The 26,018-nt window shown below is 44.6% G+C and overlaps 3 protein-coding genes across 3 annotated transcripts in view; all 3 read right to left on the bottom strand.

Moving 5' to 3' along the window:
* LOC311368451 (RAS guanyl-releasing protein 2-like) overlaps positions 1-10,372 on the bottom strand; it is a 34,000-nt gene extending 23,628 nt beyond the window's left edge. The window contains exon 1 of the mRNA XM_084487258.1: positions 10,200-10,372. The gene's annotated coding sequence lies outside the window, so the exon portion shown is untranslated. The remainder of the gene's footprint in view (positions 1-10,199) is intronic.
* A 7,409-nt stretch (positions 10,373-17,781) lies between these two features.
* Positions 17,782-20,815, bottom strand: epdl1 (ependymin-like 1). The gene is made up of 6 exons (XM_084487221.1): positions 20,621-20,815; positions 20,384-20,418; positions 20,133-20,267; positions 18,979-19,162; positions 18,528-18,615; positions 17,782-18,418 (listed from the first exon to the last, which is right to left on the bottom strand). The coding sequence occupies exons 1-6, from the start codon at positions 20,685-20,687 to the stop codon at positions 18,298-18,300; spliced, it is 630 nt and encodes a 209-aa protein (XP_084343347.1). The 5' UTR covers positions 20,688-20,815; the 3' UTR covers positions 17,782-18,297.
* Positions 20,816-22,289: 1,474 nt separating this feature from the next.
* On the bottom strand, positions 22,290-24,415 carry LOC311368421 (alpha-protein kinase 1-like). Its single transcript, XM_084487226.1, has 2 exons — positions 24,236-24,415; positions 22,290-22,634 (listed from the first exon to the last, which is right to left on the bottom strand). Exons 1-2 carry the CDS (start codon positions 24,372-24,374, stop codon positions 22,432-22,434), a joined length of 342 nt encoding a protein of 113 aa, XP_084343352.1. The 5' UTR covers positions 24,375-24,415; the 3' UTR covers positions 22,290-22,431.
* Positions 24,416-26,018: the final 1,603 nt, after the last annotated feature.

The raw sequence follows: 26,018 nt of genomic DNA, 5'->3' as shown, positions 1-26,018 counted from the left end.
CACACACACACACACACACACACACACACACACACACACACAAGTGTGCACACACGCACAAACACAAGCACACTTGCACACACAGGGTCTATGTGTAGGCGTCCTTCAGCAAGTTGCCATAACTCCCACTGGTTCCATAGTGACATGCATCTAAAAGATAATTCTCTGCCATCGCTCTTGGATGAAAGCGTCTGCTAGAGGAATCAATAGGAGACAGACGGTGTTGTCACATACAAATGAAAGCTTTCCCGGCCTGCAATGCACTTGAGTCACACATGAGTCAAAGTTGCTGTGTTGTGTGTTGTGTGTGTGTGTGTGTGTGTGCGTGTGTGTGTAGGCTGAACTTGTTGCTGATTCTCATTTAATATCCAGACAGTCTGACACTGGCTAACGGGATGTTTGAATCCCAACCGAAAGTTTAAGGGTTCGATCCCCAAGGCCTCCAAGATGACCCCGAACCAAATGACCTGTCTCTGTGTTCACTGTCTAACCCCTACCTGCTCCTCAATGACCTGTCTCTGTAGTCACTGTCTCACACACACACACACACACACACACACACACACACACACACACACACACATCTAGGAGAAACTTTCATGACTAAATAGTATGATCAGTGGATGTAGAGCGTGTGCGTGTGTGTGTGTGTGTGTGTTGGTGTTGGTGTCCTGTTATGTTGACAAGGACGAGGAGGGGCCCCTCGCGCGGCGGGGAGGACGGGGCGTCGACAGCACATGTTAACATCAGCCGTCCTCCCGGGAACTGAAGTCTCTGTGACGCAACACTTTTTAGTTTTTTTTTTATCATCCAGTCATTTGGCAGTTGGGACTCTTCGACTGTGAAACGACGAGGAAAGACCATCTGTTTCCTGTCACGGATATATTTATATCCCGGTGTAATGTCGCTACACGAGCAGTAATTGAAAGAGGGGAACTGTGGGCAAAAAAAAAATGCTTCAAAGCCTTTTTTCGAGTGCCATCGACGCATCTTAGAGCTGCCTTTGACGTTGATGTGTACACACATTGAGCCACCAATTATTTTGTACTCGGGGACATTGTTTCCTCCGTCTACAGTCTTCCCGATGGCTTGCTCGGAGACAGAGTTTGATGGATTTTTGTATGGCCATTAGCTATTAGCCAGAAGGAAGGATGGATTTATCTGCTCTAATTAGCACTGGACACTGATTAAGACGTACACTCCTACTCGCAGCTTAACGCTGACTTACAATCAACACCATCCCCAGTAAATGCGCACACCGCACACCACACACACACACACGCACACACCCATCCTCTGTCTAGGAACTCCCGACTCCGCCCGTTTTTCATTGTGTGTAATTTATACTAATTGGTCCCCGGGAGTTGGAGCGTGGGTGTTGCCTGATGGGAGGATGGAGACCAGACATGAACAGTCAATCTTATCACACGGGTGGGGGAGGCAGGATGGTACAGAACCGCACAGGCTCTCCCGTTCCCCCCCAAAAAAGAAATGCAGCGCGAGATTCTACAACATAACATTCCGGAACATTCACATGTTCGTGGTGACATCACGTGACGGATAAGACGGGATCGATGTCCGGGGGGGGGGGGGGGGGGGGGGGGGGAAACTGTATTTGTAAAAAAAAAAACTGTTGTTCAGAAAAGCACAAGGGAGTGGAGCGCTACGAAAGAGGAACAGAGAGCACCGCAGATGTTCGCAACCCAGCGTGTGCAAAACCACGCCCGAAAAAAGGAACTCCATTGCACACTCTTACTGATCTGTGGTGATTATTGGCCTCCGTGGGGACCCCTCTCCACAGTTGAATTAGTCCCAACTGTGTTTTGGGAGTTCAAGCTTGCTACCACTTTTCTAATTTTAGACCAACCATAAGCAACATAAGCTGTTTGTGTGCGTGTGCTGGTATCAACAGCATTACAGTGCCGTGGGGATACACCCCCACACATACTTGACATTGCGCACGGGAAGGAGTCCAGATCTGTGGTCCAGATGCCGACGGCTTCCTCGTAACTGGCGTGGAAACGCAGTTACAATAGCAACAGCTGCGCGTGTGTGCGTGTGTGTGTGTGTGCGTGTGTGTGTGTGTGTGCGTGTGTGTGTGTGTGTGTCTCTTCAGTTCATATCTCGTCCATGACATTTTAACGCCACCACCCCACCCACCACCGTACCAAACCCTAGCATAAAACCCTGCCCAGTCCCACAAGATCTTTCATCCTGACGTACTATATCCGAGTTCGGAAACGAAGTGCGTGGTAGATATCACAGAACAGCGGTGACTGCGTCACTTTGGCAGGAAACAATGAAGGCGTTTGGACGAGTTAGAGAAGCGGTATTGTTTCGCATGCACCCCCCCCCCCCCCCCCGAAAGCATCGTTGTGCCGCGCATTGCGAACACAACAACGTGTCACTAGGCCCGGGCGTAGCTCGCAGGGTCTATCCCGCGTGCGTGCGTGTGTGTGTGTGTGTGTGTGTGTTTTGAGTTCTTTGTATAGTTGTTTCCTCCTCAATGTGTCTTTCCTTCCCACCATGTGTGAGTTTGTTACATGACAAACACCGGAAAGGTGTGTGTGTGTGTGTGTGTGTGTGTGTGTGTGTGTGTGTGTGTGTGTGTGTGTAACCCCAACAGTGTGTGTTTCTGTGTATGTGTGTTTTCTGTCTGTGTGTGTGTGTGTGTGTGTGTGTGTGTGTTTGTCTGTTTCAAGGTTGTGGGTTTCTGTGGAGGTTGTGGGTTTCTGTGTGTGTGTGTGTGTGTGTGTGTGTGTTAGTGATGGTGTGTTTGTGTTTTGCAATGCACAGGTGAAAAAGGATGGCTCTGTTGTTGGAACAAAGTGTGTGTACATATGTAGATATTTGTGTTGCTTATGAAACCAAGGTGGTGTGTGTGAGCATGTGTGTGTGTGTGTGTGTGTGTGTTTGTCTGTTTCAAGGAGGTTGTGGGTTTATGTGTGTGTGTGTGTGTGTGTGTGTGTGTGTGTGTGTGTGTGTGTGTGTGTGTGTGTGTGTGTGTTTGTGTTTTGCAATGCACAGGTGAAAAAGGATGGCTCTGTTGTTGGAACAAAGTGTGTGTACATATGTAGATATTTGTGTTGCTTATGAAACCAAGGTGGTGTGTGAGCATGTGTTTATATTATTATTACATTTTGAAACATTTAGTACTTAATACTTTAATAACTCACACAGACACAGACACACACATACACAAACTTTCCTCTCACTATACGTATATCAGAGATAGTAGACAGTTGCAGGATATTCCTGATCAACGTGTGTGTGTGTGTGTGTGTGTAACCCCAACAGTGTGTGTTTCTGTGTATGTGTGTTTTCTGTCTGTGTCTGTGTGTGTGTGTGTGTGTGTGTGTGTGTGTGTGTGTGTGTGTGTGTGTGTGTGTGTGTGTGTGTGTGTGTGTGTGTGTGTGTGTTTGTCTGTTTCAAGGAGGTTGTGGGTTTCTGTGTGTGTGTGTGTGTGTGTGTGTGTGTGTGTGTGTGTGTGTGTGTGTGGGTGTGTGTGTGTGTGTGTGTGTGTGTGTGTGTGTGTGTGTGTGTGTGTGTGTGTGTGTGTGTGTGTGTGTGTGTGTGTGTGTGTGTGTGTGTGTTAGTGATGGTGTGTTTGTGTTTTGCAATGCACAGGTGAAAAAGGATGGCTCTGTTGTTGGAACAAAGTGTGTGTACATATGTAGATATTTGTGTTGCTTATGAAACCAAGGTGGTGTGTGTGAGCATGTGTTTATATTATTATTACATTTTGAAACATTTAGTACTTAATACTTTAATAACTCACACAGACACAGACACACACATACACAAACTTTCCTCTCACTATACGTATATCAGAGATAGTAGACAGTTGCAGGATATTCCTGATCAACGTGTGTGTGTGTGTGTGTGTGTGTGTGTGTGTGTGTGTGTGTGTGTGTGTGTGTGTGTGTGTGTGTGTGTGGGTTCTGTGGTGTGTTTTTTGCAATGCACAGGTGCAAAAGGATGACTCTGTTGTTGAGACTAAGTGTGGGTACATATGTAAATATTTGTGTTGCTTGTCAGATCATGGTTTGTGTGTGTGACCATGTGTATACATTTTGAAACACTGAGTACTTAACACACACACACACACACACACACACACTCTTTCTGTACTGCTGAAGTCAGGACTCTAACTTCCTGTTCTCACCCATGCAATGAAGCGCTACGAATGGCAATTACAGAGTGTGTGTGTGTGTGTGTGTGTGTGTGTGTGTGTGTGTGTGTGTGTGTGTGTGTGTGTGTGTGTGTGTGTGTGTGTGTGTGTGTGTGTGTGTGTGTGTGTGTGTGTGTGCGCACGCTGCCACGTTGGTTGTGCAATCATTTCATGGTGACTGACGTCTCACAACCACAGTTTGAATCCTAATGCTAATTGCCTTGCCGATACCAACCGGAATAACACTGTGCATACCGAAAGTGACCTGGTATGCAGGGATTGTGCATACCACTTCAGATTCTGTGCCAATAAAACAAACTCTTTATTTACTAAGAAACGCACAAGATACCTTTCAAACCACATGCTCAAAAATAAATTGTTAAAAGTATTCCTAGTTTGTCACACAGTATTGGAGTAGTAACCTCCTAGCTCTTTGTCTGTATGGACTCAAATTAACGTTTATGAGGACACACACGCAAGTATGTATTCATTCGATGCCGGTAATATCCCACTCACAGTGCACCTTGCACAGTATGACAGAGCAGGTTCAGTATGCAGTGCCGGTGGATACCCAGCAGCACCAGTAAGCTGAGAAGTGAGGGAGAAGGACGCTGGGCGAACTGACCTGATTTACATAACACCGAACAACAACACAGCTCTTTGCGGAAACGACCGGGCCAACAGATACTCATGCAAATATCGGGAGTTACGGTCCTAGCTCCCACAGCAGGTACAGGTCGTTCGCCTCGCTGCGCCTGCTCTACGGCTGAAAACACGACTCATCGTCCGGGCAAATTCGCCTCACTAAGTTCTTCAGCACCCAGTGTTGCGCTCAAATATGTATCCCCCCATGGGGGTCTTTGTTTTTTTTTTGCGGATGAGGAAACCGTATCCAACGTTCAAAGTTCCCAAGCAATTCAGCGAGCAAACATTTTTTTCCCACGACAGCTGCTCCTCGATATCTATTTAAGTTGTGTGTTGTCGGTTTAAACTCTGAGAATGGGGAACACCTTTTAAGCACTGACGTTATCTGGTCATCAGACTGCAGGCTTTTTCTCCAAACACAGCAAGGTCTGTCTTTGAACATCCTGTGTGTGTGTGTGTGTGTGTGTTTGTGTCTGTGTGTGGTTGTTTGTGTGATTTGTATGTGTTTGTGTCTGGGTGTGTGTTTGGTGTGTGTGTGTGTGTGTGTGCGTGTTTTGTATGTGTTTGTGTCTGTGTTTGGTGTGTGCATGCGTGCGTGCGTGTGTGCGCTCGTGCGTGTGCGTGCGTGCGTGCGTCCATACAGCAAAATGGCTGCTAATAATTGCCTTCCAGAAGGAGCCATCTGCCGGCGCTTCCTGTTTATCATTTAATCCAAACAAACAGCTGGGGTGTGTGAAGCACAGAGCCCGGCCGCAGACGGCCCCCGTGGTCGGTGGCGACGGGTGGGGCTGTAGGGGGAAGCATGGACACAGGGAAGTCTCTCAATGTATTATTGATAATATGAATAATAATAATTCACTATAGTCGTTAATGATCAACCGAAAGTTACCGCTTTTTAAGGTGCCCGCTGTCCACATAGCATGTTTCTCTGAGTGGCTCTGCCTTTCCGCAGTGAGTTTCCAATGAGGAGCGAGCGAACGCAGCTTAAAAGAATGACAGAAGACGAAGAGTGTTTTTAGAAAAGAAAGAAAAAGGTTTAGAAAAGGTGGGTCACACATCAATTCTAGCGCGCCTAGAGTCAGCTGCTTTCACGAATCCAAACTGTAAGGTATTTGTATGGTACGCTGCTAATGGATGAACAAGACGTTGGCACTACCATGTCAAACTAGGAGCTAAAGAGCTAACATGGCTAGTTGTAATAGAAACAGTAAAAAAAAAAACACAGATGCAGCTGTTTTTTCTCAGTGCACAAACGCTTCGTCCCAGTGTTTCCAGTGCCGTGCCAGCACATTTTACCAGCAAAACACGGCCTGTGGTCATTCAGTAGTGGGCCTCATCAGAGGCCCCTTGAAGAGAATCTTTCCTTAGATACTCCCTGTTCCTCAATGACCTGTCTCTGTTTTCACTGTCTAACCCCTACCTGCTCCTCAATGACCTGTCTCTGTAGTCACTGTCTAACCCCTACCTGCTCCTCAATGACCTGTCTCTGTAGTCACTGTCTAACCCCTACCTGCTCCTCAATGACCTGTCTCTGTATTCACTGTCTAACCCCTACCTGCTCCTCAATGACCTGTCTCTGTAGTCACTGTCTAACCCCTACCTGCTCCTCAATGACCTGTCTCTGTATTCACTGTCTAACCCCTACCTGCTCCTCAATGACCTGTCTCTGTAGTCACTGTCTAACCCCTACCTGCTCCTTAATGACCTGTCTCTGTATTCACTGTCTAACCCCTACCTGCTCCTCAATGACCTGTCTCTGTATTCACTCTCCCACCCCCTACCTGCTCCTCAATGACCTGTCTCTGTATTCACTCTCCTACCCCCTACCTGCTCCTTAATGACATGCACCGTATCTGTATTCACGGTCTAACCCCTATATGCTCCATAAGGACCTGTCTCTGGATTGTAAATACTAAAGAGGAACAGCGGTGACCTATGAGTGTTTAATGGGCTGCGGGTCAGCCACTTCCCACCACGGCCCCTGGTATGCAGTGACACAATCTGTTGTTCTTCTGCAACCCTCCGTAATGTATCTCTGCTAGTCAGAAGGGCTATTCTACGAAAAAACAACCGCAGCTGTTTTAAACCTCGCCCCATTAGCTTCGACAGCGAGAGCCACCGCGGCGGCCGCGGCGTGGCGGCTTGGTTTGCCCGTTTCCGATGGCACGCGGTGTTTACAGATGGTGTGCACCAGAGACTAGATGGAACAGATAGGACCGCACTAAGGGAGGAAATCTCTCTCTTCCTCTCTCTGTGTCTCTCTTACTCACCCCAACCTTAATTGCTCTCTCTCTCTCTGTCTGTCTGTCTGTCTCTTCCTCCCTGCCTCCCCCCCTCTCTCTCTCTCTTCCTCCCTCCCCCTCTCTCTCCCCCTCTCTCTGTCTCTCCGTCTCTCTCTCACTGACCCTTTCTCTGTCTCTCTCTCTGTCCCTCTCTCAGTCTCTCTCTCGCTCTCTTTCTGTAGCTCTCTCTAAAGGTTATAAGAGTAGTGACAGGAGGAGCGTGTCCCTGGCCTTTCAGTCCGTCAACATGACTTCATGGGACTGTGTGTGTGTGTGTGTGTGTGTGTGTGTGTGTGTGTGTGTGTGTGTGTGTGTGTGTGTGTGTGTGTGTGTGTGTGTGTGCAGAGCCTGCATACTTTTGTGTGTGTGTGTGTGTGTGCAGAGCCTGCATAATTTTGTGTGTGTGTGTGTGTGTGTGTGTGTGTGTGTGTGTGTCTTTACGGTGAGGGTTGAGAGCCACTTTGAGCAGTCAGAGAGAGAAAAGGAGAGACAGAGAGACAGAGAGGAAGGGAGTTTGGAGAGACGGTGACAGGGAGAGAAAGGGCCAGGTGACACTTACCAGAGATGGAATGAGGGCGAGAGAGACTGAGACAAGGAGAGAAAGAAGAAATCTGAGAGAGAGAGAGAGAGAGAGTGAGAGAGAGAGAGCGAGAGAGAGACCTACAGCGGGACGTAGAGAAAGAAAGAGAGAAAGAGAGAGAGAGAAGCAGAAAAAAACAGACAGAGACAGAAGGAGAGGTACAAAGAAAGTAGAAATAAATTATTTGTGGGGGGGGATAGAAAGACGGAGAGAGAGCGAGAGAGGTGGAGAAGGATAGATGGATAGAAAGATGGAAAGATAGATAAGACTGAGAGACAGATAGACCCAGACAGAAAGCAAAACAGACTCTTGGAGAGATTGATAATAAACGGCGAGACAGAGACCGAGAGGCAGGCCCAAAGACAGCCGGAGGGGAGTAGGGGGGGATACAGAAATTGATTAAGCACTAATGAAGTCAAAGCCCCCCCAACCTTCCACCCCCACTTCCTCGCCACATCACCGGTCCACACGGATCCAGAGACGAGCCAAACCACACACAGCCGAGGTGGATCACACACACCAGAAGCACTTCATTTACAGGCTCTTCTCATTACCGACCCCTCGGACCATCGGATTGGTCCTCCCTGTATCCAATCGTGGTTCTGGCTCAATAATAATGAGCAGGCAGCTAGGAGCGGGACTTTTATTTTGGAAAAACACTTGGATTGTTGTTGTAAATCGCAGGGCTGAAACCGATTTGAAAGAACAACAAAATTGACGTCTGCACTGGTATTATTTATTGTTGTACCTGCTCATACTTATGTTTCTAATGTGTTTAATTTCATTTTAAATGATTGTCTTTTAATGTCGGCCCTTTCTGTGTTTTTATTCTAATGCAATCGCTGTCCATGTCAAGCACTGTGAATGGTCCTTGTGTTCGAGCGCCGCTGTATAAATAGCCTATAGCCTCTGGACATCGGCTTACATCGAGTGCAGAGAAGGGGGAAGAAAAGTAGACGCGTGTGTGTGTGTGTGTGTGTGTGTGGATGGGAAGGCAGGATACAAATACAAATACAGAATGGCTTTATGTGGCTACGGTCCAGTGGGCCCTTTCATCCAATGGGGCTTACGGTATATATTCAGATGCATGTCATAGAGGAGCAGGTAGCGGTTATGGCGTCTTGCACATACAGGGTGCCTGTACACGTTAGGCTGTGGACATTGGGGGATCGAACCCAGAACCTTTCGTCGGGGAGTCAAACACTGTCACTACCATCATTTAAGTTGCTGTCAGGCTGTGACTAGTTTTCAGTTATTCGGCCGAATGATTAAAGTGACCGCCTACATTATTGTGTTTTCTCATGGCAAACATCTTACATCATTGATATCACAAATACTAGAGTTATTATACTCTAACCCAATATTGAATTACTGTTCTCCCACTCCTTATTCCCCACTGTGTCTTGGTTGAGTGCATCACAACGGCTCTTGGCCTGCAGAACGGAGCTAACAGCACGGTGAAGGTGCCAGTTAGAGGGAGGCTGCGTGGGCAGACAAGACAACCACCAAAACCAGCTCAATTAAGAAGTTAAAAGTCCATGTTTAACTCCATGAGTCTATTTCTGCTTCATCAACAGGATTTTCAAACGTCGACGTGGACAGAAAGCTGCAAAGTGACCCGGACGTGGACCGCGACCCCTGAGGTTTGAGGGGGACAATGGCGTTGTGGGAACATAACAAAGTCATTAGCGCCCCAGCACTATTTACTTGGAAAGAATTCGTGGCCGCATTCCGGTTCGGCCTCGGAGGTGCGCGCGCACCACGCTGCCGGGCGGGCAGGTTTCACAAGACCACCCGAAACAAAGTGGGGCACGTTTGAGTTTTACATCTCTCAGTTGGTTTCCAAATGTTCTTTCTCAATAAAGGAAGGAAGTAATACATTCACTAGGCCTAATCCCCGCTGACAAGATAACTACTGTGTGAGGCGTTGAAAGGCCAAGGCCATGTCATGCTCTTTCATGACGGGTTCCCGAGGACTAGACGTTGCGCACATGGCCGATGAATACATACTGTTCAGCATCATGCATTCATCTTCTGCAGCAGTAGTAGGCTAGACAAAATATCTGTGATATACCATTTTAAGCAACAAAAAAAAAAAACGGAACTATCAAATAAGACACCGTTGTCCAACTAACAGTGGCATCATTCTTTACAGTGGGCTTATAATAAAGTAGCCTGCAGGCAACGCGAGCCGTTATGCAAGAAACAGATAATGGCAAGTTTCTTCTATAGAAATAGCATGTATTATAGAAAAATATAAAAAATGTAGGCTATGCATGTTAAAAACCGGGAGGCACAAGTGGATATGCATTGCGTGCATGTGTGTGCGTGTGTGTGTGTGCGTGTGTGTGTGTGTGTGTGTGTGTGTGTGTGTGTGTGTGTGTGTGGTGTGTGTGTGGGGGGGGGGTTAACAGTGTAGAGGACTTAAATAATTAACGGAAAAACTCCCAACAAAAACATCTGGCTCACCACTTAGACGACTACCGTCAACAACAATAAAGAAAACGTCATTGTGACTTACCTTCAAAGTTTAAAGACAGTCTGTGCCATTCTCTGCAGCTATGAGACCTTTGCATCCAAACTCGAAACGCCTTTCTGGTAACAACAAATACAAGAGGCGAGAGAGACACACACTGTTACGCGCAGGTAACGCACTAAAAACCCTCTCTATAGTTAATGTCGGCCAAGTACAGTGTGTATCCGAGGTATTTCCTCCTGAAGTCACTGTTCTTTGTTTCGTGTGCAACGCTTCACAGCGTAAAACCCCAAATGAGTTGTGGATGCGAGTTGCTGTGGTGTTGCCGCCGCAGTCGCCTCGACTGTTGAACTTCATGTTCCAGCTGTTGCTCCTAATACGGCCCAACAGCACCCCCTGGTGGTTAAATAGTAGAAGTGGTGCTACAATACGGTCCAACAGCACTCCGTGGTGGTTGAATGGGGGAAGTGGTGCCATGCGACTGAATTGTGATGATATAACTGATTGCTGTGCATAAGATGAGTGTGACTGCATGGTTATGTAGGCCTTGTGGTTGGTTGTGGTCTTAGTGAAGCAGCCCGAGTTGGAGAAGTTGGATTGATTGTGGAGAGAAACCCCTTCCTGTTCAACTGAAATGCCTTCCTCTTCAAATGCCTTCCATTTTCACTGAAATCCTCGCTTATATAAGTGAAAAACTTTCACATACATGTCTGAGGTTTTCAGGATAGTATGTGATTGGTTTCATATGTGTATGTGAGAGAGAATTTTTCAGTTGTCTATATGAGCACATTTTACCAGTACGTGTGAAAGCATTTCAGTAGTCTATGTAAAAGGTTCCACTAGTTGTTATGAGAGCTTTTCAGTTGTTTGAGTGAAGGTGTTTCAGTTGTGTATGTAAAAGCTTTCACTTGTTTATGTGTGAAGTTTTCCGTATAGTATGTGAATGGTTTGATATGTGTGTGTGAAAGGACATTTTTCAGCAGTGTATATGAGAACATTTTACTAGTACGTGTAAAAGCATTTCAGTAGTCCATGTAAAAGGTTTCACTAGTTTCTATGCAAGCTTTTCAGTTGTGTATGTGAGCGTATAATTTTTCAGTTGTTTGTGCGAGAACGTTTCAGTTGTGTATGTAAAAGCTTTCCACTTGTATGTGTGCAAGGTTTTCAGTGTAGTATGTGAATGAGTTTGGTTTCATATGTGTATGCGCATGCTAGTTCTGAATAATGTCCCATACAGCCCCTCATACGTTTTTGCCTGCTTACACACGCACACACATCCAATTTCTCACAGCAAAAAAAAAAAACAACGATCGCCCACGGACTCTGCTATAAAGGTACGCATTACTAAGAGATTCTACAGAATCTCACTCCAGCCAAAACCCAAAAGTTGGCAGCCCTGTAGACGACATCAATCCACGTCGTTTCAACGTTGTATAGTTCGCCATTACTTCAACCTACATGAAATTTACTTTTAAGCCAAGTCACTAAATACCCACTTAATTATGAACACATACAATTAAACTACATTTCAGTTACCTTGTAGTTTGCCCCCATTTGAGTTTTTCAGTAGCCTATAGCTTCCACTGCCACCATAGAGTTGACCATTGACACACCCAAACCTATAACAAGCGAACTTGTGCTGCGTGTAGATAATATTTCTCAATGTTATAAACATATTCACCATTAGACTGTACTTCTTAATTCCAGCAAATATTTCCTCAAACTGCGTCAACAAGTCCAATAGACGTCGAGTCACAACGTGACTTTATGTTTACCCTTTGCCGACATGAGAACATCTTAAGGGAATGGTGATTTTGAGGAGAACTTGTTTTAACTTGTAACCAAATAAACACACCTGTGATAAGTTTTTACTATTGAATTTCACCCACTGTAATATATGTGGCTCAAATGCTAAACACCTAGATCATTTGGTTCATATCAATAGGATAGCAATATTGAGCTAGACAGATACAATCTATAATATTTTGTTTAGTTATTCATTTTATCAATCAAGCATTAATACATGTCCTATTAATCTTCACCAAAAGATAGATTTCAGGGTATGAAGTGCACTACATTATTCATAGCGAGAGGGGTGATAGCTTACGATGTAGCCAGCTAAATGGACTTGATGTAGCCACCAGTTAGTCCTTGAGGCTGGGGTGCTGGATGGTGAGACTGACTTCGTCCACCAAGAGCCAAACACTTGGTGTATTTTGGCCAGTCATACTTCTCACTCTCCCCAACCTTGTACGGTGTTTTCTTTCCAGCTGCTGTGAAGAGATGGAATTCCAAGGCCACAGATACAGAAATCGAAGCAGCCATGAGTTTACACCTGAAACATGCAAGGACTGGGGGGATGGGATTTTGGTCCCAATAAGTTTTCATTTTGTTGTTTAAAGAAGATGTAGGGTATTAGGTAAGTAGGTACCCTACTTGGGTATAAATAAAATGTTTTGGATAGTGGACTTTATACCCTGAAATCTGTCTTTTGGTGAAGGTGGTGAAGGGTGCCGCCGCCCAAGCTCTGCATCGACATGCCCGACTAGGGCGCCCATCCGGAATGGAGGACAGGAGCGTTGGCTTGCCCCCCCCCCTGACCCGTTGAGACTCTGTAAGGCGCGCGGGCTGCCCTGACGCGAGGGACACTTATTAAACGGGAGCCTTAAGGACTATAAGGACGTACGTGCGTCCTATACTCATTGTACGTGGTTGTTTTAGGCACAGGGTCATCCTGACCCGGAGCTCTGGACGCTCTGTCGTCGTCGTCCCCCCCCCCCCCCCCCCCCACTGGACCACTGGAAGAAACTTCCAGTATCTTCTGTGACCCGACGGATCCAGGACACACAGAGGAATAAAAGCCCCATGGAAGACAAACAAAATGGCACTTTGTATGAGGCCTCTTCCCAGAGGGCTGTAGCTGTAGGGGAGTGTGTACATACCATAATAATCTGAGCAGGGGACCACAATGCGTTTAGTAATGTGCCAACTGTAAACGTTACTCCAACATTATTAATATATCGTTCATGTTGTTATTCTTTCCTTTCCCGTTAGCCGGCCCGTGTATCTAAGTAAACACTTCTGTCATACCACACACACACACACTGTCGCTCTGATTTGCAGCCAAAAGAACAACAGCTGTGTGTGTGTGACAGTTGTTATTTTCCTTTAACCCAGTCCAATAATATTTTCAGTTAAAATGTCACCCAAAGAAGCTTCAACTGTTACTTTTCCATTGTAAATACACTGTAAATGTTACAACCCTTTGTTTTTTTAAACCTTAATAAAGGCCTTGGTTACAATTTGTTAAAATCTGTAATTGAAGACCAACTGCAATGAAACTTTGCTTAATGACAAGGGCAATTTAGTTTTACCTCAATGAGGAGCACCATTGTTGTAGAGGTCACTGAACATATGACCCATATATGAACATATATGGATCATGTATCATGTATTGTATATGGATGATATATTGGCAGATAACTTATTTGATATGGTTTGGCTGTAATAACAGAAATTACAAATCAAATATGGTAGTCATTTTATTTATACCTTATATAACACAAATGCACATAGATCAGATACAGAAAGATACAACCACTTTAGGGTGTGATTTCCCAGACATCCGGAAACTGGTTTGTACCAAAATAAATGAATGTGTGCCAGAAAAGGCACACATTCATTGTATGAAGGAATTGGCTGCATGTAGGTCAGGCAGGCGAAAGGCATGGGCCCTATAGCTGGAATGTTGGATAACCCTCTGGAGGGAGGCCAGGGTTTAATTCATGAAGATTTCTGTTTCCCTTCAACCATAATGTCACTTTGAAATGTACTGCTATCATGTCTATTGTATTGTCATATATAATCTCCGAGCATTTCAGTGTCTCAACCTCTGTAGGGAAGTGGAGTGAGAGGTTGGCTTCTGCTCTGCAGACCGGGGTTCAAGTCCAGCAGATTTTCTTTAATTGAAGCCTCTTAGTTCTCTATCATGTGAATGGTCAAGTCAAGTATGACCTCTGAGAATTTTATAGTTGGCGTCTTGGTGGCGCAGCGGGAAGGGGTGTTGGTTAACATTCTGTCGACTCAGGTTCGAGTCCCCGCTCACACGGCTAACAAGAAGTCGATGTGCTTCCTTACACTCGCTCAGAACCAGGGTTCGAGTCCCGCTGATGTACCTTAATCTTATTTCAATATCATGTGAATGGTAAAGTCAAGTATAACTTCCGAAAATGTTCTGGTCGGCGTCTTGGTGGTGCAGCGGTAAGGGTTGTTGGTTAACACTCTGTCGACTCAGGTTCGAGTCCCCGCTCACACGGCCACCAAGAAGGAGGAACCCCCAAAGGTCCTCCAACGTCAGCAGAACCCCCCCATCCCCCCCTTCATAGGGGCTGGGGGGGGTGTTAGGACTAAAGGGGTATTGCTACTTTTTTGTACATGCGAACATTAATTTAGTTAGACTTGACTATCCCATTAAGCCCCCCCCCTCCCTGAAAAAGATTCTATCATCTAGCTCTATAGATCTAGATCTATCATCTAGCTCTATAGATCTAGAACTCTATCATATAGCTCTATAGATCTAGATCTATCGTTCTTAATAGATAGCACTCCACCACCAAGGCATTGAGGCTTAATTGGTTAATTGACTCGAACCCAGTACCTCAGGCGGTCCTCCAATATATTCTCCATTATATACTCCACAGTATATTCACACAATGACTTACGTGGTTAAAGTCCCGCTGATGTACCACCGACCCAGGTTGTATCATTCATAAAACTTCAAATGCCAGCGCTTTCATCAGTGGGCCATTGGCTCAATCACCAATGCGTTGTGTAACCTACATAACAATCTTCTTGACTTGAACTATGTTACATTAAACCACAGATGCAGTCGTTTGTTCACAAACAAGTAAAAAAACTAAACAAAGTTAATTATTAAATAATTTTCGATGTTAAAATGCAAAATAATTGTAACTTGGGGCATGCCCCTGGCCTGGCATGACACGTTTTTAGAGCAAAAAAATCTAATTGGAAGCCAAATACAACTGTATAAAAAAAAATCTCCGATGTGACCGCAAGCTTCTTTCAATTAGGACTCGTTACTTGCGTGTGTGTGTGCGCACGCGCGCGGCATCTGGTGGTGCATTCATGACCAAGCAGAGTCTTTGGGGCTGGGTCGGGCTGCGCACCTGTTGCGCATTCAGCAATCAATCCATCAATGCGCAGGCGACACACACACACACACACACACACACACACACACACACACACACACACACACACACACACACACACACACACACACACACACACACACACACACACACACACACACAGCGTTTTCTTCAAACTAATCCACAAACCGGTTTTGACATCATCATCCCCCTGTGATGATGACGCTGCGGATTCTTCTGCAACATTTTCTTTGCAAAGTGGCGGTTGAAACTCTCGGGAACACCGGCTTGTGGACTACTACTTCCACTTTGTTTCTTCCTCCGGTGAATAAAATATGGGATAAATAAAAGAAAGCAATTATCATACAATCATGCAAACTCAAAATAGCCCCCCCTCCTCTTGCCCTATTCATACCGTTCTTCAGGGGATTGAGTCATTGTCAGAAGAACCCCCCCATCCCCCCCTTCATAGGGGCTGGGGGGGGGGTGTTAGGACTTAAGGGGTCTTGCTACTTTTTTGTACATGCAAACATTAATTTAGTTAGAGTGTGACTATCCCATTAAGCCCCCCCCCTCCCAAAAAAAAGATTATATCATCTAGCTCTATAGATCTAGATCTATCATCTAGCTCTATAGATCTAGAAATCTATCATCTAGCTATATAGATCTAGATCTATCGTTCTTAATAGATAGCACTCCACCACCAAGGCATTGAGGCTTAATTGGTTGGAAATTCAAAGAACATTATTACATGACTCGAACCCAGGACCTCAGGCGGACCTCAGACAGAGCTGGAGATTGCCAGAAGGATATTTTACATTATAGTCAAACAATGAATTATGTGGTTGAAATACAACATAAGCAGGACTTGAAACTGGGCCTCTCACACTTTACTCAGCAAGTCCTACCACTGCACCAGCAAGACACTTGGTGGTGCAGTGTGGATGGTTAACTGGATAACTAAGCCATTTCCGAATTCTATTTAATTTGAATAGACTTCCGTTTCATTCTCTTTGGCGACATTTCTGGTGTTTGTATGGTTATTCTTCCCATTGATACAATCAGTTTTGCCACCGACACCCAGTTCATATTCAATCAATGGAAGGGCTTCCAATCACCATTGTGTATCTCATTGGCATTAGAAAGACTTCATACAATAACAAGATACAATAACCTAAAATAACCTTAAATCACGTGACTTGGCACATTTTCAAAAGTCCAAAAGTACTCAATTGAAATGCCTCTATTCACATGAAATCCATGTTCAACAATAAGAGCCCCATTTAGCTACACAAACACGATTTCCATCAAGACACAATTGTTTATCTCACTATACATATTTATATTGCTAGATCTGTAATTGCAGATCAACTGCAGCAGCTTTATTTAAAAATCAAACAAAATATTTAACTGATGTGGATTCTGAAGTGAAAGCAGTCATGTGACCTACCGCTAGAAGATTACGTTCTAAACATCGTAAACATTTTTTGCTAAACGACAGACAATTCCAACCCCAAACTAAAAAAGGGCATGCAACAACCAGAGTTATGCATTTCATAACTGTGCCCATGCACATCAATAGCGATTCTTTTCACGTAGTTTGACCTCAACATTCATCACATGAAAGCTGGGACTCCACTGATTCGAACAGTCCAAACCATATCACTCTGTGACTACAACTCAAAACAATAAAGAACAAAAGTCACTTTTTCTAGTTACATCCACAGAGTATGTGTCACCTTTGATGTGTCTGTCATCGGAGTTGTGTTAGATCGCATAAAGCCACCATCCACAGGTCTTCTGGAGTCTGGGCACCATTTTGCACCTGAACAATAACACACGGTGTTTACAATTCGGGCCTTCAATCAGAACACACGTCCTTCATCGCCATCTGCTGGCCGTATGGGCGTAACGCACGTATATAATAGGGCCTACAGGTTAAACAGACTTTCCATATGTGTATATTAATTTGTGGAAACTCTCGCGGACTTTCTGAATCGTGCGAGAAACTCAGTTTCATGGAGGAGGGTTGATGCTGCGATTCAGCCTTACCCTCCAAAGGTGATTTCAAGTACAGGGTCGATAGAAGCAGTGGTAGTTAACTTGTCATCAAACTGTTGGCTTGTTCACATGTTACAGAAGAGAGTGCATTTCAGATGCATCATCTTATATCCGTGAAGCATGCCCTATCGGTGCAACTGATCCTGGAGAAACGCCACAATGTCCAGCAGATCTTAAGGGGTCTGAACAACCCCACATTTCTGAAGTGGACAAACTAATAACACCATCGATATCACTGATGGACACAAGTACCTCCCAACGTCTCAAACATAAACCAAAATCAAACTGTATTAAATATTCTTCTATAAAATCAAGCTTTCAAGTGAATGACAGCTGCTGTATTTTGAGATATCTCATTATTTCCAAACCAAAGCAGAGACAACTTCTCTCCAAATTCGGAGATAATAAGGTCTTTAATTCAGAAAAACAAGAGCAGAATTAATTTTCTTAAGCAATGCATTATGTTGCCGTATATCTGTCTTGGACATTTTCACTCAAACAGGGTATTACATTTATTTATACCTCCAACATAAATGCACATAAATCAGATATAGAAAAGGGTTGGACTTTGGGTTAGCACTTTTTTGCACCAATGTGTGCCTTTCCTGCATCAATTGATGGTGGACATGCATTGATTTATGTAAAGGAAAGCACAATTAAGGCACCAGGTGACAATTCAAAATATAATGCAGTAAGGCTCATTTACATTTAGGGCATTTAGCAGACACTTTTATCCAAAGCGACTTACAATAAGGGCTCTCAGGCATACCGAAGGCCTAAATGAGTTCTAATATTTATTCTTACGTAGACCTCATCTAATATCCCTGTGGAGTCAACACACATGATGCATGATGACTCCTCGCTCCTCGTCTGTGTGGGTGATGGAGTGTCCTTAGCGTGCTCACTGCCTCCTAGAAGAACAGACTGAAGAAGTTCACTGCCTTCTCCCCCTTCTCAAGTTCGGCTCCCTTGCAGAAATCTGGCGGATAGAGCATCGATGGGTCGGATACCCCCTTGAAGTTGTTGTAATAGCTAAACGGAGAGAAAGAAAAAAAAAAAAGCACATTGAGGTCTCCTCGTAACTGCATTCATGCCCACATCAGGGTGGTGGTTGAGGGTGGCCTCTGATCGCTACACCTACCTGACCTGGATCCATCCGTATTGGTCGGTGTGGTACACGGTGCCGACAGGAATGCAGCCGAACTCCGTGACGGTGCTCATGTACTTGCCTGCGTGGGGAACAGAAACCGTTACGCTCCAAACGGGGACAGTCTAAAGCTCAGGGCGAAGAGTAGACGGTTTTATGTTATAGAAACATGGCCCGACAAGGTAAGATCAAATGTAAATAATACCACATGGGAAATGTGGGTATGACGAAAGAAGTAGGCGGACAGTAACAATAGCAAGTAATGCTAGTAAGTAAGTAATAATACAATTATGGAAGAGCATAATAATATAAAGGCAAGTTTTGTAGTGGGTTTCACTCAGGACTCGAGGCACTTCGCACATGGGAGACACGGCTCAAGAATACAGTAATAAAGAACAGGTAAAATAACAAAAAAGGGACATATAAGGGACCCTCTGCCTCTGACCTGTGTCAGGGTTTGTCCCGACCCAGGTGTTGACCAGGAGCCCCTCCCCAGGGCCCGAGGAGCTGCCCAGCACTGCCTGGCCTATCAGCTGGGCGTCCTTGGGGATCTCCAGGGGCTGGAAGTCTGTTTTCAGGGCTCTCTTGGTGCAGTTGCGGTTCTTCTTGTCTATGAAGAACATGGCGCCCTGCCGGACAGAGGACATACAGGGGCACTTTGTTCATCTGTCCACACGATGGCTCGGTTCAAGATGATAAGAAATTGAATAAGTGCAAGAAAAGAAAAAAAATATGCAAAAGTATACAGTATGTATACAGTATCTCAGCGACATGACTGATTTGGCATTCATCGACGCTGGTTGACAATGTAGGTTCAAGTGGGAAAAGAACATAACTTAGGCACTGTGATCTGGAAAAACTGACATTAAAAATTTATGTTTTTAACACATGGCCCTGAGATGCGTCAATACAACAAAAAACAATGAAGCTGTAGATCAATGTAAAATATTCTTTCATGTCATTTCTAGGCCGCTTGTTTTAACAAAGGTAAATAATGCGACATTGGAAATGAAACCAATGTTGTCACTTAAGTTCAGTAACACTACTGAATCCAGACATTTTCGTTCCCCTTTTACTCTCAAGTGAGGAGAAGTGACTTTGTGATAGAGAAATGTGATAGATCCTCTTCTCTCTGGTTTTTCCTAGTCGTTACATTTATATTCAAGTTTAGATAAGAGCTAGAACTGGTTACATTTGGGTATTCATTTATAATATGGATCAGTTCAACAGCGCTATCTATCTAGAGTATCTGTATACACAATATTAGGTTATTTCCTACAGTCCCAAATGGTAAGTAGGTGTAGTCAATCACAATAGTGTGGAGGGTGCTAGAGTCCGACTGATTCGACTCTGGGGTTTGGCAACACACACACACACACACACACACACACACACACACACACACACACACACACACACACACACACACACACACACACACACACACACACACACACACACACATAAACTCTGCATTAAACCGGTTTATACATCAACAACCTGTTCCCTGTCATGCCATCTCGGTTGCGTGCCCCAGTCCGGCCCCAGTCCACTCCGGCCCCAGTCTGTTTACCGTCATGTTTTTCGCTGTTTTCTCACCTCCCTGTATAACAACAGGGCGTCCACGGAGAAGCTCTTGTTGTTCAGGATTCCACATTCCTGGATTCTGATCCGCTGTTCCAGAGCATCGTAGATGTAGTTGGCGGACTCCCACAGGGCTTCATTCTGAGTGGACTAGGGGGGAATGGGGAAAGGAGGGTATTTTATCTCAGGATTCATTAGTCCAGGGATTTTTATAAAGGCCAAGCAAGACATGATAAAAAGAAGAGGAAAAGAAGAGGATGACTTACCACCATCACACTTCCACTCAGAAGGGGAGGACTTTCTGTATTAAAAGAAACATTAAAACAATTAAGATTAAGATTAAGATTACGACAGAGCAGAGCCTACAGCACCCCCTAGTGGACATAATACACAGTATACTACAAAAACGACAACAACTCATGTCTGACGCATTGTAATGGGCATTTAAAGCAGTTGACGCATGCAATTTATTTTGAAATCGCTGTTCAAATTACAGTACTTACTGCATCGGTGAGGTTCCTGAGCCAGGCAACCCACTGCCAACAGGCATGTTAGTAGCAGAGCTTGCATCCTTTCTGGTCCTTCGAGTTTCAACAACAAACCAAAGTGCGTGATATGGAAAGCTTTTATTCCCTCCTGGAGATGCAGCAGGTTTCGAAACACATCCGGGATTAGTGGAGGAGGTTCTTGCTGCAGAGTTCCAGCCTGGGTCCCTCCTTCGAAACCTTGTGCTTGGATAATGAGTGACGTAGGAGATTGTGGACACCAGAAGGACTATTGGTTGAGTGACAAGAAGAGATTTTGATTTATTATTTGGCTTATTAATTGTAACTAGTCTTTTTCTAATGTCCTTTTATCAGACTATGAATTTGACACATAACATTGATATTAACATTAACATTGATATTGGTTTTGATATCATCTACATGAAATATTATAAATTAGTTATAATTCAGCAAACCTATTCCCATATATTTCTTCTTTCTTTTACGTTTTATCATTTATGTTCTACACACAACTTGGGCACTTTTATTTTGATTATTTGGTACATATCATTTATTATCAATAAGCAAGATGAATGAATTGGCAACATAATACAGTGGTGTGTAAAGTTATTTATTAATGAGGACGCTTGATAAAGACAGGGGATTAACACGTGTGATAACACACTACACGTGACTTTCAACCATGGTTCCCAGCAATGAAGGCGGGACTGAGGCTGGAGCTTTGCAGCCGGATGCTATTGGTTATTGACAATAACCAATAGCATCCGGCTGCAAAGCTCCAGCCTCAAGCAAACGTGTATGTCCAAGTTCAGGGTCAATAATTTATTTACCCTGAACTTGGGACATAATTTCCTTGTAAGCTTGCATTGTCAGGCCCACGTATTGGTGTTTTAGTAGGGTTAAGGTTATGAACGATTCTTCCCCTGATTTACGATGTTGTAAACCTTTGGCCACACATAAACACCACTCGTGACTATATCAGTTACGTCCTATCTTCATTGTCACAAGACCGGGAGTCACAAGACTGGTGAGTGAGTGACCGGTCTGGTTTTGTTCTACATTTCTGATACCTGAATGTGAGCAAACTTGTTTGACTGCAGACCTAAGTCAGCCTATCATGTGGCTGACTGGGTTTCACCTTTTGAATGTGCACCTATACTTTTATTTGCAGTGTAGAAAACCATGAAGCCATCATGATAAAGTACTTTAAATGTTGTAGTCTTGATAAAGCGTGGTCTCGATTCTTGCCTCTGGAATCGTGGTTTCGGGGCCAGGTATGACTGGACTAGTGGTAAAGGTTGAATAAACACAAATCAGTTTATTCAGATAAATGGTAAACAGACAAGCACCCTGGCGGTGGTTCATCAAGCGTCTGTGGGACAAAGGAACATCTACATTATATATTGGGAAGGATGGCATGATAAAAAGTCTATAGGCCTATAGAGTCTGGTTGATTACAGACACAGGAGACAGTTTAACTGTTAGTAGAGTTGAGTTTGACTGTTATAGGGTGTTGTTTTGGCAACTTTATGTGTTAGCTCGAAATCTGTGTCAGGTCAAATGAGGTCTTAATATCCAATGGAGGTAAGATTTGGGTCAAACCAGTGTTGCACCAAAAAAAGTCCAAATGCCTTTGAGGGCCGGGGGAATTCTGAAATGTATTAGCCATTAGATTGGATCACAAGACACATTGTTCTAACTCTTATTAAGCATTTGTAATAAAACGTTACTACACATTTGTGTCACGTCAATAAAATCATAAGAACACAAAATAATTCAAGTCACATCAGGACGAACGATCCCAACCATCAAAACCATGAGGGTGGGTGCCTCCCCATGGGGGGCAGGTTGAGGTCCCTGCACACGCTGTTGCATTCTGGTCCGTGTTGCCTGTCCACGAAGCAGCGGAGGCCCCGCTCCCCAAAGTTGGAGCGGTCTCCAGGGTTTCTGGTGGAGTGGATCTGGGGGTCGGTCAGGTACGTCAGCCCCTTGCCATTGGCCGTCACCACCCCTGAGCAAGAGAGACGGGGAGAGGGGGGATTATGGGCTTAAATTTGTCTCATTAATATCTGTAAACGCACAGATGGTGATCTACAAATATTTTTGATTTGCACACGTGTTTTGCTATCCACAAATACAAATTTATAATTTGTAACTTGTATTTTGGTTTTTACATACTTGTAAATATATTGTGTTTTTGTAAATACACAATTTTCCATTTGTAAAAACAAAAAGCCATTTGCAAAACTGAAAATTCTGCTCGTGAAGTATGACTCAGCATTTGTGGATCATTACTCACGCACACGCATCTCTTTCCTCACTTACGCATTTTTGAGACATTCTTGTCGAAGATCCGCACAGATCCACAGCTCGTGATTCACAAATGGCCCGCCGTCCTCAACCAGTAGGTGGCAGTGTTGTTCTATGCATTGATGTAGCTATGGTTTGCACTCTGCTTAAGCGGACTTTCGATTTCGCGGTAAAACCATGGCTGAAGATGGAGCAACCCGGTATCACGCCAAAGCGTGAAATAGATACGTTGGTCCACCTCGCAAAGCACGTACGTGTAACGTCTTGCCTGATCAAAGCGTGAAGAGTACACTCTTTCTTCCGCCCATCTAAATGAATGGAGGAATAGCACCAACAGGGGGCGAGACATTCTCCCAGCATTTGGTGAAATGTTTACGTAGTCTTTATTATCTGACGGGGAAATGCAATATTTTAGGGAAGATTCACCATTAAACGTGTTTCTAATAACATTTCTAGCGAAAAATATACTTTTAACTTGCAAAATCTTCAGTCAGTGAATGTGTCTGATCTTTAGTTTGATAATTGATTTATTTTTTTCGGTCTCGCTAAGGATGTTTCAACGACGTCAGGTTGCCTCAGTGCAAACCATAGCTACATCAATGCATAGAACAACACTGCCACCTACTGGTTGAGGAGGGCGGGCCATTTGTGAATCACAAGCTATTTGCTTGTGGATCTGTGCGGATCTTCGACAAGAATGTCTCAAAAATGCGTAAGTGAGGAAAGAGATGCGTGTGCGTGAGTAATGATCCACAAATGCTGAGTCATACTTCACGAGCAGAATTTTCAGTTTTGCAAATGGCTTTTTGTTTTTACAAATGGAAAATTGTGTATTTACAAAAACACAATATATTTACAAGTATGTAAAAACCAAAATACAAGTTACAAATTATAAATTTGTATTTGTGGATAGCAAAACACGTGTGCAAATCAAAAATATTTGTAGATCACCATCTGTGCGTTTACAGATATTAATGAGACAAATTTAAGCCCATAGGGGATCAGTGACGATAAACGTGGGGGAAGCACCACGGCTCGGCTATTTTCTAACATTGAAGAGAGAGCACTGCCTCATACAAGCGTTGTGAAACGTCAACACAAAATCAACAGCACTCTGTTCCTGGGAAACACTGCGTGAGCTGGCCCTGGTGGGTGTCTCTGAGAATGGGGCGTTACATGCACACAGACAGAGAGAGAGAGAGAAAGACCGACAGACAAAGACAGAAAGACAGAGAGAGACAGTCTGAGGGAGAGACCGACCTAGTCAGACCGACAGATAGACACACACACGCGCACGCACACCTTGGAGGTCCACCACCACCTCCTGCCGCTCGGAGAACAGGTAGGTAAAGTGTCCGAAGGCGATGCCGTACTCCGTGGCCCGGAAGAGGCTTTCCTTCTTCCAAGTGTTGTTGGTGAGCTTCACAAACTCCCCCAGCATGTAGGGCTCCACCGTCAAGCAACCGATGATTTCCCCTTCCTCCAGGATCTGCCGAACAGCACAAGTGCCCCAAAAATGTACAGGGAGCAAGCCCGGGTGTCGCGTCAATGACATGACCACACACAACAAATATCTGGGATTGTTCTCAGTCGCTATTTGGATCAATGCTTCCGCCAAATGATTCAATGTCAATGAAAGCTTCAGAACCGGAGTGGTAATGAAGCTATGGTTGTAGCATTATCAAGATCATGTTTGCGTCTAATTACTGTATGCCTGTAGGCTGGACCATCTGGGACCTACAGGGACCACAATGGAAATAAGCCTTCAGGCTTTGTGTCATCCCTGACTATTTATGTATTTTAATGTATGACACAGAGTGCATCAAGTCCATTTAACTGGCTACATCGGAAGCTATCACCCCTCTCGCTATGAATAATGAGAAGAATGGGTCCTAAAATTGACCCAACAGTTCACAAGACTAATGCACGGGGAAAGGGCTTTGGCACCCGACCATGCCCTAGCCTGGCTCCGCCCGCCCACCTACTTCCGCCCAAATTTCATTTTCCCTTCAGTAGTCAGGCTGGGGCTGGGGCTTGTTAGTGGGATTTTGCCCGAACAAATTTCTGTGTGACCAATCGGCGGAAAGTGAGGAAGTGGCTGAGAACGATGACGTCGAAGTAGCGGCGTATTGTTAATGACAAGACCCAGCCTCGACAGTTGACTGCAAACATTATCTCTGTCCTTACTATAGAATATTAATGTAGAATTTGTAATTGTTCCTTGAACTCTAAAATTAGATGAACAAAACCTGCAGCTATCGTTGACAGACATCTTCACGCTTCATCTTGTTTTGTTTGTGTACACAGCCTGCGCATGCGCGCAACGTAGTTTTCGGCCGGTCCCGGCGTATGACATACGTCACGACCAAACGCTATTGCGATTGGTTATGGCAGATCCAGAGTGGCACTGGGCAGATCCAATAGTTTTAAACTTCAACAGACCCCCGCCTCCAAGTGAGTGAACGTTTGCCAAATGAAATGAAGTACGATGGTCTGGTAGCACCAGGCTAACCATGCCCGTGTTTTATTTTCAAGAACACACAGCTAACGTTAGCCGTTTGTTCGCGCGAACAGGCGAATGTTGCCGCGCGATAAATCTAAATCTGTCGCTGTGCAGTTATGTCAGGCGAACTTAAGACAGGCGACAAAAAATTTCGCCCGATTTGCGTCTCTACGTTGACTTTGTATTGAAACGTGTCGCGCCGTTGCATTTGGTGTTAACACACAGTGAGACGGGACGCTGCTGCTCCCCGGCTGGGAGGCAGCAGCGTCCCGTTTCAGGGCTAAGCTAACGTTAGCCTGCTAGCTTCCCGCTCCCAGTTCGTATGTAACGTTACAAATACGAAAACCCGCTATCCATGAGAATGCCATGTAGCCTCAAATTCAACAGTTTAGCATGCAAATAATAAAAGGGTAATGTCTTTTAAAAATACAGTTGCATTTTAAATTGCAGTGTCTTTCCGAAACTCACCTACAACTCTTGCATGCTGCCGAGTGCCGAACTTGACGGCGAAATTATATCACCTGCGCATGCGTTGGAGGGATTACGTGTTGGTGCGCAAGGAAAAGTAGTTCCTAAATGGAA

The sequence above is a fragment of the Micromesistius poutassou genome (genome assembly GCF_964030765.1).
Source record: "Micromesistius poutassou genome assembly, chromosome: 23".
Classification (NCBI taxonomy): Eukaryota; Metazoa; Chordata; class Actinopteri; order Gadiformes; family Gadidae; genus Micromesistius; species Micromesistius poutassou.
The sequence above is the reverse complement of the archived record's forward strand: the minus strand, read 5'-3'. Positions and strand labels throughout refer to the sequence as shown.

What these genes read in the sequence shown, in the direction of transcription:
- epdl1 (XM_084487221.1), bottom strand. Translation starts at nt 20,687, where the DNA reads ATGCAAGCTCTGCTACTAACATGCCTGTTGGCAGTGGGTTGCCTGGCT. An exon ending in TCAGGAACCTCACCGATGCA is followed by an intron (nt 20,419 to 20,620) that starts GTAAGTACTGTA and finishes CTTTTAATACAG; the next exon opens with AAAGTCCTCCCCTTCTGAGT. An exon ending in TACGGATGGATCCAGGTCAG is followed by an intron (nt 18,419 to 18,527) that starts GTAGGTGTAGCG and finishes CTCTCCGTTTAG; the next exon opens with CTATTACAACAACTTCAAGG.
- LOC311368421 (XM_084487226.1), bottom strand. Translation starts at nt 24,374, where the DNA reads ATGCTGGGGGAGTTTGTGAAGCTCACCAACAACACTTGGAAGAAGGAA. An exon ending in GGTGGTGGTGGACCTCCAAG is followed by an intron (nt 22,635 to 24,235) that starts GTGTGCGTGCGC and finishes TCTCTTGCTCAG; the next exon opens with GGGTGGTGACGGCCAATGGC.